This window comes from Oryzias latipes, chromosome 21, assembly GCF_002234675.1.
Source record: "Oryzias latipes chromosome 21, ASM223467v1".
Classification (NCBI taxonomy): domain Eukaryota; kingdom Metazoa; phylum Chordata; class Actinopteri; order Beloniformes; family Adrianichthyidae; genus Oryzias; species Oryzias latipes.
The window spans coordinates 21,942,760-21,957,860 of NC_019879.2; the positions used below are offsets into that span (position 1 = coordinate 21,942,760).

Below are 15,101 nucleotides of genomic sequence, written 5' to 3' on the forward strand. Positions count from 1 at the left end.
TTGGCACTTCTCGGCACCTGTACTTTGGTTGGCGTCTGGATTGTGTTGTTATCGAAGCGTTTGTGTCAGGTCACAAAACACCTGCTTCAAGGTTCGTTGTCTGTGTTTACAACCCATCTTAGTTTAAGTTATCACTCACACGTAACCTGTTGTATCTTGACATTTTTGCTCTGATTGCAAATAACTAGTAAAAATGGAAAGCGTTGCAAATGTTTTGCTCCTAAGCTAGCTGTTCGGAAAACTCAGCAGTCTGTGTAGTTGATTTATTGTTTTCTTTTTCTTTCTTCTTCATTTTTTTTTAAATAAAATTGATGTATTTTAATTAAAGCAATGTTCAAATAACCTTTTTGTGCCACAGAAAAATAGAATCTAGTTCTGAAGCTAATTGAGTATAGAAGCTAAAGTTAGCGAAAGCGATGCTCTCCTGTCCTGCTAGCTTTACTTTGATACCTGAAAAAGCCAGACATAAACGGTTGAGCTCGAAACTTTTTGAAAGTCTAATTCTAAATTCTTATTTCATTGCGAATCAGACACAAGGGAACAAGACAATCACGTATTTGACAAACTTGGTCCTAAAAACTGTTATAGCTGGGTGTGGCTCTGCTAGCCTCATGACAAAGACTGGTCAAACACCGACGGTGCAACTAGTGTGACCTGTTGGAATACGGATTTCTTCCGTTTAGATTACTCCTATTTTTATCTAATTTGACTGACCTTTATCTGTTGTTAAAAAGGTGTATTTGCACACGAATCTATTAATGGAGTTTTCTGATGAAAGTTAATTATAAAAGTTTGATTATTCATGCAATGAGCGGTGTAATTGAAATAAATCACCTTGAAGCAAAAATGGAAGATTAATTATTTTTTTTATTTTTATTTTTTTATCCAGCTTTGGCATCATGTCTGACAAAAGTGAGCTCAAAGCAGAGCTTGAAAGGAAGAAGCAGCGCTTGGCACAAATCAGGGAAGAGAAAAGAAGAAAGGAGGAGGAGCGCAAAAAGGTCCTATGTTTTTGTAAATCTTTGTTGATATTGAGAATTACTCCCATTATCCCGATGAAAGCATGACAGATTATATAATCCCATATTTTTTCTGATATTTAACAATCTTAATGCTGTAACAAGCAGGCTAAATTGTACTTTTTTTTCTTTTCTTTTTTTCTCCCTTTATGAGGTTTAAGTTCAAATTAATAAATTGTATTTTTAACAACTACTGTGCAATCAAACATACCAAACACAGTCAGAGACAACTAACCTTCATTATAACATTTCAGAGAGCAAGTCGCTTGCTTAGTAGTTTTGAATCAAATCTATTTATACAGTGGTTTGAGAAAGTTTGGGCACACCTGATAATTTTCAAGATTTTTCTTCATAAATCATTGGTTGTCTGGATCATCAATTTCATTTCATTTCATTAATCATATAGCAGATGAACACAGTGATATTTGAGAAGTGAAATGAAGTTTATTGGATTTAAAGAAACTGTGCAAAAATTACTTAAACAAAAATAGGCAGGTGCGTAAATTTGGGCACCCCAACAGAAACATGCCATCAATATTTAGTAGATCCTCGTTTTGCAGAAATGACAGCCTCCAGTCGCTTCCTATAGATTCCAATAAGAGCCTGGATTCTGGTTGAAGGTATTTTGGACCTTTCCTCTTTGCAATACCTTTCCAGTTCAGTCAAATTTGATGACGTACGAGCATGCACAGCCCGCTTTAAATCACACCACAGATTTTCAATAATATTCAGGTCTGGGGACTGAGATGGCCATTCCAGAACATTGTACTTGTTCCTCTGCATGAATGCCTTCATAGTATTAGAGCTGTGTTTAGGGTCATTGTCTTGTTGAAGTATCCAGCCCCGGCGCAACTTCAACTTTGTCACTGATTCTTGAACATTGTTTATAAGAATCTGCTGATACTGACTGGAATCCATGCGACCTTCAACTTTGACAAGATTTCCAGTACCTGCACTGGCCACACAGCCCCAAAGCATGATGGAACCGCCACCAAATTTGACTGAGGGTAGTAAGTGTTTGTCTTGGAATGCTGTATTCTTTGTTCGCAGAGCATACCGCCCCTTGTTATGTCCAAATAACTCCATTTTAGTTTCATCAGTCAACAGAACCTTATTCCAAAATGAAGCTGGCTTAACCAAATGTGCTTTAGCACTCCTCAAGCGACTCTGTTTGTGGCATGTTCGCAGAAAAGGCTTCTTCCACATTAAGGCCCGTACACACCGGGACGAATATTCGCCAGGCGTTATTCGCCAGCGTTTTTCGCCACGTTTTTTGTGTTCACACCCAGGCGATTTTCGCTGACGATGAGTGGAGCGAACATGCAATTTCATTCCCTGACATTAGATGGCGCTTAATGTAAAACAGAAATACTCCTGTACACAAGGTGGCGCTGCGCAACTTTACGCTTCTTAAAGTCGCTTTTCACTCAGAAGAAGAGAGCAAGTATTTACACGCTTGTCAGAATCAAACAACGAAAACATGAATATTTCAAGCACCAGTAGGTCCAACTGGTGCTTGGTTCGGGGATATTTTAGAATGTCCGTCATTATTGCTTCGCGGCTGTGTAGACGCTACTTGGCGTCTATCTTCTTCGCTGGTATGTGTGCTCAGCAAGGCAGTTTTGTGTTTGAGCGCCCCCAAGTTGTGTTTTACTGTAACTTCAGAAGCTCCAGACACGTGAGCAAAAGCGCCATTCTCATTGGTCGAGTAGATTTCGACGCGACGCGTCGAAAAAAAAAACGAACCCGAGGCGTTTTTTTTTTTTTGACGCTTTAACGCCTGGCGTTTTTTCGCGTCGGTGTGCACACTCTCATTGGGGCCCTTTGTTTAGTCACGAGGCGTTAAACAATTCGTCCCGGTGTGAACAGGCCTTTACTCTCCCACACAGCATCTCCTTGTCCAAAGTGTGCTGAATGGTTGAACGATGCACAGTGACACCATCTGCAGCCAGATCACGTTAGGTCTTTAGAGCTGGTCTGTGGGTTGAGTTGGATTGTTCTCACCATCATTCGCCTCTGCCTATCTGAGATTTTTCTGGGGCGGCCACTCTGGGCCTTTGCTTGAACTGCGCCTGTGGTCTTCCATTTTCTCTCTATATTCTTCACAGTGGAAATTGACAGCTGAAATCTCTTAGCAAGCTTTTTGGATCCTTCACCTAAACTATGATGTTGAACAATCTTTGTTTTCAGGTCATCTGACAGCTGTTTTGAGGTTCCCATGTTGACATTCTTCAGAGAAGATGCAAAGAGGAGAAAAACTTGCTCTTGGCCACCTTAGATACCTCTTCTCATGATTGGCTTCACAATTGTATGTAGGTCAAGGGTCAATGAGCTTATAAAACAAATTTTGTGTTCCAATAATTATTGCTAAAGGTAGTCAAATCAATAAAACAACAGGAGTCCCCAAATTTACGCACCTGCCTATTTTTGTTTAAGTAATTATTGCACAGTTTCTTTAAATCCAATAAACTTCATTTCACATCTCAAATATCACAGTGTTCATCTGCTATATGATTATATTAAACTGAAATTGATGATCCGAACAACCAATGATTTATGAAGAAAAATCTTGAACATTATCAGGGGTGCCCGAACTCTCTCATACCACTGTATTTATGTTTTTCACACTATTACTCTTTGGTAATGCTATTCATCTGTGAAGTCTAAACAAAGTGCAGTTAATGCAAATGAGGATGGAAATGAGGTTAGTTTTTACATAAATCTCTCAAAAGAAGTTGTCCTAAAGTTTTGCGTTTGTGCTTCAGACGGACCAACAGCTGAAGGAAGCTGCCCTCCAGGCGGATGATTCGGACTTGGAGAAAAAGAGACGGGAAGCTGAGGCCCTTCTGCAAAGTGTGGGCATAACCACAGATGTTTCAGCCGGTATATTTATTTCTACATTTATAGCAAACGTGTTTATTTTTTTGTCTGCTTTTTAAATCTGTACTACCCCATTCTACAAAAAGAAAACACACACACTGTTCTAAATAAATGTTTGTATGTGATTCAATTTACATCCTTATTTAGTAGCAAATTATCAAAGTATTGCACTTAATTTTCAGTTATTATTATAGGTAATTGATAGATATAATTATAGGTATTCTTCAATGGATCAGTTACAGTCAAGTTCTGCTAACCAATCTTTTTTTTTTAAACATTTAAATAGTTTTTTGTAACTTTGTGGTTATAATTTACCTTGAATTAGAAAATTAGAGAAGTAAAGAGTGGTTTAGAGAAATAACGATGACTGGTTTCCGTTATTTTATCTAGTAGAAGTTGTTTTAAACTTGATTTAAACTCATTTTTACTTGTGATTTCAGGACTAAAATTAACAAATTATTCTGTTTTTATTTTTGGTAAACATCGAACAGGCCAATAGGCTAGTACAAAGTAAAAGACGAGGGGATTTTTTTCTATAAATAAAGTTTGATTTGATTTATGTAGCTATAATATATTTTAATTTTATTACTGTAAGAACTTTCTTTTTAAAAAAAATGAAGGTGATAGTTCTGAATTTATTACGGTTGAATTTGTTTTGTGAAATGTTGACCTAAGATGTAAAGGAAGCATGACATGAATATTTAAAACAATAAAAACAATCTGCAGAGATGCAATCCCAGCCAAAGCTGATTGTCAGAGCACTGACATGTCATTAACAGCAGATGGCAGTAGAGATCCATAACAAGGATCTCCTTTAGAGGCCACAAACATAAAGCAAAACTTCAAAAGCACCATGGAGGTACTACGAATGACTATCTGGTGTTTTTTTTATGGTGTTTAAAATTGAAAAAAATATTTGATTATGAAGTTAATGAAGGCAGCTTTATTTTTAATTCTGTGTATATATAATATATTCATATTATTCTGTGTATATATAAATATGTATATATCCTCCCTCCTCATTTTGTGGAGTGAAGTTCCCTTCTAGAGAAGTTCCCTTTTGATATTTAGAAGAACTCTGTCAATACATCCTCAAGCAAAACTTTAATGACACATTTTTGCTGCATTGCTGTAAATAGTGTGGTCTCTCATCATTGTAATTTTTGATAATTGTCTTTATCTCCTTCTGCAGTTCCTGCTCCCACGTCTCCCATTGCCAAATCTGCAGGCACGCCAAGTGAGGCAGGGAGCCAGGACTCTGATGGAGCTGCCGGTCCCAGGTACGCAGAAGCCCTTCTTCATTCTACAGAAAAAGTTCCCAGCTGAGCAGCTTCACTCAGAAATAGTTACGGTCTGGGAGAACACAGCTGAATTTGCAGCTTTATTACGTTTTCTCTTTATGGAGTTTCTCAAAAAGTGATATTTTTCTCTTTTTTTGTTGCATTTTTTGTTAGTTACACATGAATTGTGCAGTAAATCAGTTAGAAAGCATTTTGAGAGAAGAGTGAGAAGGTTTCAACGTTTTTGGGCCTTTTTGTGCTCTTAACCTTTAAATGTTTTTTTAAATTTTTTTAAGTCTTCTATCATTGCCAAGAACGATGCCAAGTCTTTGCTAAATGAGCCCATGTTCATTTGATTCATGTACCATTGAATTAGAGCGATCCCAAAGCAACAATAAAGCAGCATGCTGCAGTGACGCCTGGGGGACTTCTTAACCCCTCATTAGAGCCCCTTCCTTGGGCTGAAATTTAAGCTCCCCCAGCGTCCCATCAGCCCCGGTGAGCTGTTCCCCTTGCGCGTTGACTCATTTTCCTCACCAGCATGGCCGTTTCCTACACACATGGAGGTCATGTTGTCTCCCTGAGGGGTTGTCTCTCTCCCCTCCCGTCTCAGCCTGCACTACCCTCTGAGTCTTTTCGGGGTGACACCGTTTTTGCATGCTGCCCGCTGCCGACTGTGTCATCACTCTCTGGGGGTCTGTGTGTATCCCTGCATTTGAAGCAGACCCGCTGGGCTTTTGAAAAAAAAAAAGATGTAAATCAAAATATTTTCCCGTAATTAATATCAATTTTTCTGCTCAAAATCCAGTGGGCATGTTGTGTGGCAGAATGCTGTCTTTATAGCTTCTTGTTTATGCTTGGCTGTCTCTCTGTCACTAATGCCGCCTTGTTGGTGTGACACTAATCAGGACTCTGCACTGGGACTCTGACCCGTCCGCTCTCCAACTTCATTCTGATTCTGAGCTGGGGTACTGGACACTCTCTTCTCTACTTTCCTGGTCATTTTCCTTTCTCTCAGTCTTTGGCATGATTACTTCTTTGAAAGTCAGAAAAACTGCAGTTAACCTTCTTTGGGAAGCCAGTGCATGACATGAAGCTCTGATGAAAGCTTTTTAGTAACTTGATTTGTTAGTAGAACTTTTGCCGTTCCATGACTTTACTTAATGCCAGCTAAAGATTATGTCTGAAAGAGCTGAGAACGGTTAAATAAATCTAAGTATTGATGCTATTGCTTATTATGTTTGGATGTATTGTGTGTATGTTGTACCAAAGTTGAGATGTATTTTGTTTTTAGGCATGTCACCCCAAAATTGGGAATGGCCAAAGTCACACAAGTGGATTTCCCGCCTCGGGAAACTGTGTCCTATTCAAAAGAGACCCAGACCCCCGCCATGACCCCTGCCAATAAAGGTGACACAAGATTTTCATTTATTCACTTAAAAACCCAGACTAAAGTTTGGTCAGAGTAAAGGAAATAGCGTTTCTCCTGAATAAACTGAGTGCTTTAGAAAACATTTTTGGTCAAAATCTGCATTATACTCAAAGAATCGACCACTTCACGCTAAAATATTCCCAACAGGGGAACTGTGGGCTCACAAATGGGAAGCGGAAGCTCATGACAAGAGGAAGAGGTTTACCAAACACTGAGATGAAAGCAGAGGGTAAAAAATGAGGCCCAGGAAACACGAGAAGTTGGTGTGGAGATGAAATTCAGACAAGCTCTGCTCCTCTGAACCTCACCACCGACTCTGCTCGGGTATAATTAACGAGCAGGATGAGAAAACCAGTGACAGGAAGGAGAAATGCGATTGGAGCGGAAGATATGAAGCGCAGCGCATTCATCTGATTATTGCCTCTGAAGCGTGTTGATATGTATGTAATTGGTCGACCGAATTTTTCATGCGGTTGGACCCGGAGTACATTTGGGAGTGCGCGGAAATCCACATGTTGAACACATGTTGCATAAAATATGCTGAATTTGTGGTGGCGCTGCTGGTTCTGGGCTGATTTCTGTGATGGCAGTTGGTAAATAATGCGCTCCACTGAAACCGTGATTAGGATCTCTGTTTTGACCGTCCACTTTTTACCGGTTCTTCAGTCTGCATCAGTTAACATGCTTTTCAGCGAGGTCAAATTATGTGGAAATCTGTGAGCAGAACTAGTGAAGGATGAAGAGCATCCTTGACATTTTTTTGCTGTGGACTCTTTTGAGCGTAGTAGAACTGTGTTAAACAACGTAGGTTTTTGCCAGCCCCCCCCCCCCCCCCCCCCACCCCCCACCCCTGTTCCCCATCGCTACCACTGTGTAATCATTTCATCAACTCCCTCCCATCTCTGTCTTCTCCCCTCACCTAACAGGCATGTAACAAAACACACTCAGTGACATTGTGCATTTTCACACCATCGCTTCTGGCACTCGATGAGATGGCATCTTCTTCCCAGCTTGCTCCCCCTCACCACATTTCTGATGTGTAGAGCGGCATTGGGGCTGCTCTCTGATTGAGCCGTTTATTGTATTGTCAAAAAAAGGAGGCGAAGGCACAGCACTCTCAAGGTCAGCAGGCGGTGGCATTAGAGGGCCCCGCTTCCGTGCCCTGGCCGCTTCAGCCCCGAAGTTTCCCGCCGCTTTGACGTGACATTTCGCAAGGAAAAAGAAGTCGAAGATTTTAGACCAGCTTTCACGCACAAAACTCCGCTGAGCAGTTGAGGAGACAGTTTACTAATTCCAAGTTTTGTGAGATAATGGCGATCAGCATGACGCGCTGAGCAGTCTCTGCTCCCCAAAATCTTTCCTTATGGTTTTTCACAACACTTTATTTTTACTGTGGTATAGTTGGAGAGACTTGCTAACATTGCCTGCACTTAAGCTGTCCGATATTTACACACTGGTGTGACAAAAAGGCCACGTGTAGACTCATGCTCATGAAGACGGGTCACACAGGAAGTGGTTTGACCGAACTGTAAAGCTATAGGTGGGCATCGCCTTAATGCAAATTGACCTAACTTTACAACATGAATATTCATACTTCATAAAAAATGAATTCCTCTATGGTGGGAATTTACATTTATCACTAAATTAGGAAGGGAAAAAATCCCTTTTTAAAATGTGTTCACAACTTTACACACAATTATAGATAGAACTTTGAGATCAACGGTTTATTGTGTCAATTGTTAGACTTATTAAGCCTAACTTGTGCTATGAAATAACAAAAAGAAACAAAAAATAGGGATAGCAGCACCATAACTTCCAGATTAAAGCCCATCCAGGGTAAAAGCTTAACAGGAACCATGCTAGATTTACAAAATAACCACCTAGTTGTTTGATATAGAAACATTCAGTGAAGTGCTAAAAAAAAATAAAAGACTATTTCACTTCTGGGGTTTTATTTTATGTCCATGACAACTTTATACATGTTATAAACCTCAAGGTTAAAAAAAGAATTAACCATAAATTTGCACTCAAACTTTTTTAGTCTTGCACGTCTATTTGCATTAAAAAAAATGGGATTGGATTCAGTGAATGTCAACATCGGAGCTAAAATAAACTGACTATAAACATTGACTGGACAGAGGGACGGTGACATAGAGAATGACTTACTTCCGGCTCCAACCAGAGGAAGTCAATTCAGTCGTTATTTTTCTAGCATTATGGACACCGCCATTTGGAGACAGATGACATCCGTAAGTATTCCTCTGAGTCGGTATAAGTCATAATTTCTGTGGCAACCACTCCGTGAATCAGGAGTGAGCTTGTTCAAGCAACCACTTGAAAGCTTAAGAAAATCTGTCAATCAAACATTTTAGATGTTTGACATGAAACCACATACTTTTATTGAGGCCTCTGATTGGCCAGTTTATAACTTGAATAACTTGCAATACAGGAAAAAATATCGTGAAAAAAAGTAGAATGATTAAGAAGTAGTTAAAAAAAAAGTATCTGAGCAAGAACGTTTATTCTGACAAACAGAATGACTGAGGAATAGCTATTCATTTTTTCAACAGAAGTTTGGCCTCTTGGAGCCAGCGGGTACTTCCTGTTTGGAACGCGGGGGAGGAGGGGTCACTCAGTCCAGTTCTCATATACAGTCAATGACTATAAATCTAAAAGATACAGATAAGACATTCTCTGGTCTACTGTTTTCCAGTTCTTTGTTCAATTCTTTCACATCCTAACTCCTATCCAGCAAAGAAATGACTTCAGGAAGCCAGAGAAGATGGCTTTTAGATTTGTTTTGTTACTTTAAAACTAAAGTTGCTAACATGGATTTCTTTGGGTCTACATATACTCGTTGAATTATTAAATATAAACTCCTTATGGAATTAAATTTTTTTTTCTGAACAAAATTATGTTGGTCACTGAGTTTTGTGAACTTTCTGTTGTTAGTCTTCTTCAATTTTTGTGATTTCTGCTCGTTAGTCGCATCAATATTCGCTCTTCAATTAGAGGCTGTAATTATGGAGAGAGATATTGTTACATGTGGGGGGGGGGGGTAGAAGGGCGTACAGGTTGGTTTAGTGCGGCATTTCAAAAAAGGCTTGTCACAATTGCGCGGAGCATGCTTAGTAGATGTAATATTTAATTAAATATGATTGTTTTAATCACTCTGAATTCAGAGGCAGGTCAAAACTTTTAATCACAAAAGCCCTTAATGGCCTTTTTGTTTCAAGTGCTACTTCTGATTGTAGTGAGATTTTATCTACTTGATCATCAGTGCCGTTTCTTTTTTTTAAGGTAGTGGTTGCGTGGCTGATTATTTTTAAGCTGAAAGTTTCACTTCATTTCTCCATTTGTAAACGTTTTTGTTTGGTACGTGATCTCACCAATTTTCGGATTTCAATTAGTTTTCTGGATTTTATTTAATAAAAAGATTTGGAGTTCTTTGCTCCCAGCAAGTGGAATCTTTGCTTAACTGTTGGCCTCCATTTTTAAAAAGCCCATCAAAGTCTGTCCACGTGCTGGAGTCCAATCCTATGTCACAGGAAGTGAAAAGCACCTGCAAAAGTCGTATAGTAGACGTGTTTGCATTAATATATTATCTTTTGACTTGCGTTTGCGTTCCCCACCCCTTTCTCCTGGTTGGCTCCTCTCCTTTAGAAAAAAAAAAAAGCTTTTATTTTGTAAGGGGGTACAAAAGCCGTAATTGGGCCTGCTTTGAGAAAAGGTGTCAGTGCGTGGGACATCATTGATCTGGTTGAATTCAGTTAAATGCAACCCACCCTCCCCTTTTTTTCCCCCTGCCTCCCCCACCCAGCACATCCCCAGTGAGGTCACCAGGATCACTATCTTTTTTTTCTCTAAATGGCCATTTTGGCTGGCAGGTGCATTATACCCTTTATTTTCAGATCGTCTGTCCGCTCCTAATGCCTGGCAGGTTGATTGCTCCGGCTGCCCCACCAGGGAAAGGGCTGACGAGAACTCGCAGAACTCGCTGAAAGACGGTGATTACTGTTTTCCTATAAGCCTGATTGAGGCCCTTGAAAGGAGGAGAAGAAAAAAAAAGTAACTTTCTCCCGTTGGGTCCTCCATTGAAATGGCCGGTGCCATCAAGCCCAGCGCTGTAAATTCATCAGTGCTCCCAACAACCTTTTGGCCCCCAAAATCCCTGTCCAAAAAAGAGAAGAAAGGGACAGATGATGTTACCATTTAGATTATCTCAGCAGGGGGGTTCTGGCATAATCTAAGATTAGGGGCTAACCCTTGCAGGAAGTAACACCTTTTTTATTTTCAAATTAAAACATCTAGATAAATCCCCTCTCCTAAAGATGTGTTTGTATATTCATCATCTTTGAGGTGAGACCAGCGTGCAGTTTGCCAGCTGGTGTGGCCTGTATTTTGTTGTACATTCTCTGAGCTTGAATAGGAGTCGCAGGACCTCCTGCTAGGATGATAATTGCGCAGGCTTGCCGTTCAGGGAGAAGCTTGTCTCGGAGCAGCCAGGCGGAAAACCTCTGTGCCATCCCCATGCCACCTCTGAAGAGCACAAGACAATCCCAGCATCACCATCTGCTTTTGCACCATGCTGTCATCTGGCCGGTCCAATGGGGGACGGGTCCGGGCAGCTGCTCCCCCCCCTCCCTCCTCGCATGGTAGCCTAGAAAGAGGAGACTTGCTCCTGGGACACAGAGGAAGCAGCTCCACTGACAGCGAGGCGCTCTATTCAAAGGCTAGAGTCTCATTAACAGTTGGGAAAGACAGGGGTCCCAATGAGAACAAGGCCCCCGCTGCGCCATGTCCCTTTAACACAAATGACAAACTTCCCCGCTTTAGAGACGCGTGATCTTTTTGTTTTGAAAGGCGCCACAGTGCTGACAAATCCACCAAACACCAGGCGGAGATACAAAATCAATTGCCGCTCTCATAATTGCTGGATGGAGCGTTTTTATTAAAGGACTGAAATAATGAAGGTGGGAAACATCCACGGGGACGGAGAACGGTTCCTTTTGTTAATCAGACCAATGGTGTAACCAAGAACGGAGCCAGTTCTACACATGAATATGTCAATTCAGAGATGGAGGCGTTCAAATGTTGCTTTCTGTTGCTGCTTTTGTCTAACAAATCTGGATTTGTTTTGGTGGTGGTGGGGGGGGCCAACAGAGGAAGAAGAGGAGGAGGAAATTGCTGCCCCTCAACCCAAAGAGGAGATTCCTTCCGAAAAAGTTGACCAAAAGGAGGAAGAGGAAGGTATTTCACTGTCAATGAAACCTGATTATCACCTGAGTCGAGACATTCAGGATTTTTTAACTTGATTATTAGCTTAAACAGAAACAATTGACATGAAGTGTAAAAGTAGGGAGCATTGATAATCTGGGTTTCTTCTTGTTTCTCTGCACAGCACCTCCCCATGAGCTGACAGAGGAGGAAAAACTCCAAATCCTGCACTCAGAGGAGTTTACAAATTTCTTTGATCACAGCACGCGCATCATTGAGCGAGCCCTGTCTGAGCATGTGGACATCTTTTTTGACTATGTCGGCCAGGGCCTGGACGAGAAGGAGAGGTAAAGATTTCGATGTTGTAAAACTTTGAAACTGTCTTCTCTTTAATGAGCTGCTGATTGTTATTCTAATTCATTTTTTTGTAGTGAAATTCAGGCGGGAGCAAAGCTGTCCCTCAACAGGCAGTTCATGGACGAGCGCTGGTCCAAACATCGAGTTGTTACCTGCCTTGACTGGTCCCCCCAGGTTCTTCTTTCGTTTATGTTTGAACCCCCCCCCCCCCCCCCCCCCCCATGACACCCAAAAAAACCACACATTTTTGTCCAGGTTTTTCGCGTGCAGTTAGCCGTAATTGCTTTGAAACAACTGGCACAGCCATAATGGTTTATGATTATGTTGCTTAAGTTTGACAGAATTTATTTTCAGCCCAAACTCCCTCAGGAAATTGTTCGATTTGTCCCGTACAGATTGTCACTTTGCCGTGGTCCCTAATGATTTGTTTCCTCTGGTGTCTAATGTCATTTAATGCCTGATTCTGCAATGACTTGCGACAGTGATTGAACACCAGCTCTTTGTTCACTTGGCTGGTGGCTCGGAGCAAAACCTTTTGTAATGAGAAATTAACTATGGACATTTTGCGGTACCTGATACATAAGACGATCATTAATTGTTCCCATGTGTAAAGTGCTTCTTCCTAAATGTGGACTGGAATTGTTTAAGATGTTGGATGTTTTTTTGTGTGGACACAAATTGATGTTTTCTGCAGATCTGGTTACTCAAAGTGACCAAAAAGCATTGGAAGCATGAATGAAATATGAATCCTGATTTTTATTGACCGTCTCTTCTAGTATCCTGAGCTCCTGGTTGCTTCATACAACAACAACGAGGAGGCTCCGCACGAACCGGACGGCGTGGCTTTAGTCTGGAACATGAAATACAAGAAAACGACTCCAGAATTCGTCTTCCACTGTCAGGTATCATAAGCAGCGTCTGTTTTTCTTTTTCTGCCCCCCCCCAATGTACCTCCCTCACACTGCCACCCCCCTGCATTTATTCACAATATGAATTCACCATGTTGGCATTCACCTCCACCGCAGTTATCCACAAACACGTGTTTGTGAGGCGCCGGAGAAGACCTGCGCTGCAGGAGATGAGCGGGAATACGAGCCCTGCCGCAGGATAAAGTGTGTGTGTGTGTGCGGGGCTGGGCTGGTTATCATGTGCATCTAAACAAGGGGCCTGTGTTCAGACAAGCTCGCTCTGAGACCAGCGAGCTCCATCGCTCCGCTCTGTCGTATTCTAATGCTCGCCCTGGGGCTCCCTCACAAAGACGAGTTGAGTAGAAACACATGTTGCCTTCAGAGCGGATGCAGTCATAGTCCTACGGCTCAGTCAAATAAAACCCAACAGAAGGCGGAAAGCAGCTCCATGAGGTGACGTGGGAGCATTTTCATCACGTCGTTTGGAGAAGGATCTGCATTGTGATGGATGAAGGTGCAGAAGCCACTTCAAAAATCACAAAATACATCTTTTTGCAAGTTCTTATGTTTACACGCTTACATTTCTAGACTGAGCTTCCAGATATGGAAAAATATATTTGAATGTATTCAGTGAAAATGTTTATAAGAAGACTTAATATTTTGCATTTTGTGGTTGTTAAACATCCTGAATCCTTCAGTTATGGAGCTGTAACATTTCATTTAGTCATGGTTGGTTGTGTTTAGCAAATACAGGAAAGTTTTCTGTTTCAGCTTGATTAACCTAGCCGTTGTTGAGACTGCAGAAATTTAGTTAGTTCAACTTAAAGTCACACTCCGATCATCTTTTTGATTTATGCAAAAGCGTTTCTAGTGGTCTTTTTGTCATAATTATGTCATTTTTAACCAAAATCAAAACACTTGTGTAGTTTTCTGGGACATAGTTTCTGCAGAGCGGCAACAGTTCATCAGAAATTCCCTTTTGAGTTGTTGGTGGGACTGTTGGTGTGCAGTAAACCCGTCCCCGCTAGCTTACAGCCCCTCACACCCTTAACCTAACACCGTTGGAGCCATCCAGCAGTTTCGAGTCAGATGCCAGCTCGGGAGATTGTGGCCCACCCGTTGTGTTTTCCAAGTCACCAATACAATCTTTTTTAAATATTGTTTTTCGTCTGCTTCTGATTCACAGTGATTCGAACAAAGAAATACCTAGAAAGGCAATTTCTTGCTTAATTTTCAATATATGTCTTCCACCATGAGAAAAATGCCACCAAAAGCAGAATTTTCATTGGAGTGGGTCTTTAGGCTCTTCTTCTTCTTGGTCGACAGTCGAGTAAGTTTAGTGTGGGACAAACTACTGGAGTATTGGAGATCTTGATCTCTGCTGCACAGATGGGACGAAGCAGCCAGAATGGGTTCAGCGTGGACAATCATCTGTACTCAGGAATGTCATGATGGAGCAGAGAAAATGAACGATGGAGTCCTCACCGCCTCATATTCCCAACGGGGTCTTCAGGTTTTCATTAGTGGCTCCACAGCATTGTTACTGAGCCACCAGCTAAAGGCCATGTTTTGCTCTGTCATTCGCTGGCAACAGTAAACGGATGTCACGGTTTGTTACAGTGGAAGCACAGATCTGCCTGTGTGGCTGATGGTTACCATGGAAACCCACATTGGCTGCAGTCGCTGAAAAGCTGCTGTGGTCATGAACTTGCTCAACTTAATTCCTTGCAGCCAAATGCCGCCTTTAAGTTCAACCTTTGAAATGTTTTTCTTTCTTCTGACAGTCTGCTGTCATGTCGGCGGCGTTTGCGAAGTTCCACCCGAACGTGGTGGTGGGGGGCACATACTCGGGGCAGATTGTGCTGTGGGACAGCAGGATCAACAAGAGGACTCCGGTGCAGAGGACTCCTCTGTCGGCAGCAGCACACACGGTGAATACCCGACAGCGACCTTCATTGTTTCTTATATCCAAATGGAAGAACATAAACGACTCCCTCCTGGTTTCTGC

At 41.4% G+C, this 15,101-nt stretch overlaps 1 protein-coding gene across 8 annotated transcripts in view; it reads left to right on the forward strand.

Annotated features, from left to right (window-relative positions):
* Positions 1-15,101, forward strand: part of dync1i2 (dynein cytoplasmic 1 intermediate chain 2) — a 20,530-nt gene continuing 5,429 nt past the window's right edge. The window contains exons 1-12 of one of the 8 annotated variants that reach the window (XM_020713232.2): positions 1-91; positions 890-1,001; positions 3,785-3,902; positions 5,092-5,179; positions 6,088-6,177; positions 6,474-6,589; positions 10,523-10,618; positions 11,775-11,861; positions 12,013-12,175; positions 12,260-12,359; positions 12,962-13,087; positions 14,878-15,024. In XM_020713232.2, coding sequence (XP_020568891.1) covers positions 900-1,001; positions 3,785-3,902; positions 5,092-5,179; positions 6,088-6,177; positions 6,474-6,589; positions 10,523-10,618; positions 11,775-11,861; positions 12,013-12,175; positions 12,260-12,359; positions 12,962-13,087; positions 14,878-15,024 — 1,233 coding nt within the window. In that variant the 5' untranslated portion in view covers positions 1-91; positions 890-899. Of the gene's footprint in view, positions 92-889; positions 1,002-3,784; positions 3,903-5,088; positions 5,180-6,087; positions 6,178-6,473; positions 6,590-10,522; positions 10,619-11,774; positions 11,862-12,012; positions 12,176-12,259; positions 12,360-12,961; positions 13,088-14,877; positions 15,025-15,101 lie in introns of all 8 variants that reach the window. The other 7 variants (XM_011489777.3, XM_020713233.2, XM_020713234.2 and 4 more) reach the window with 7 other exon arrangements.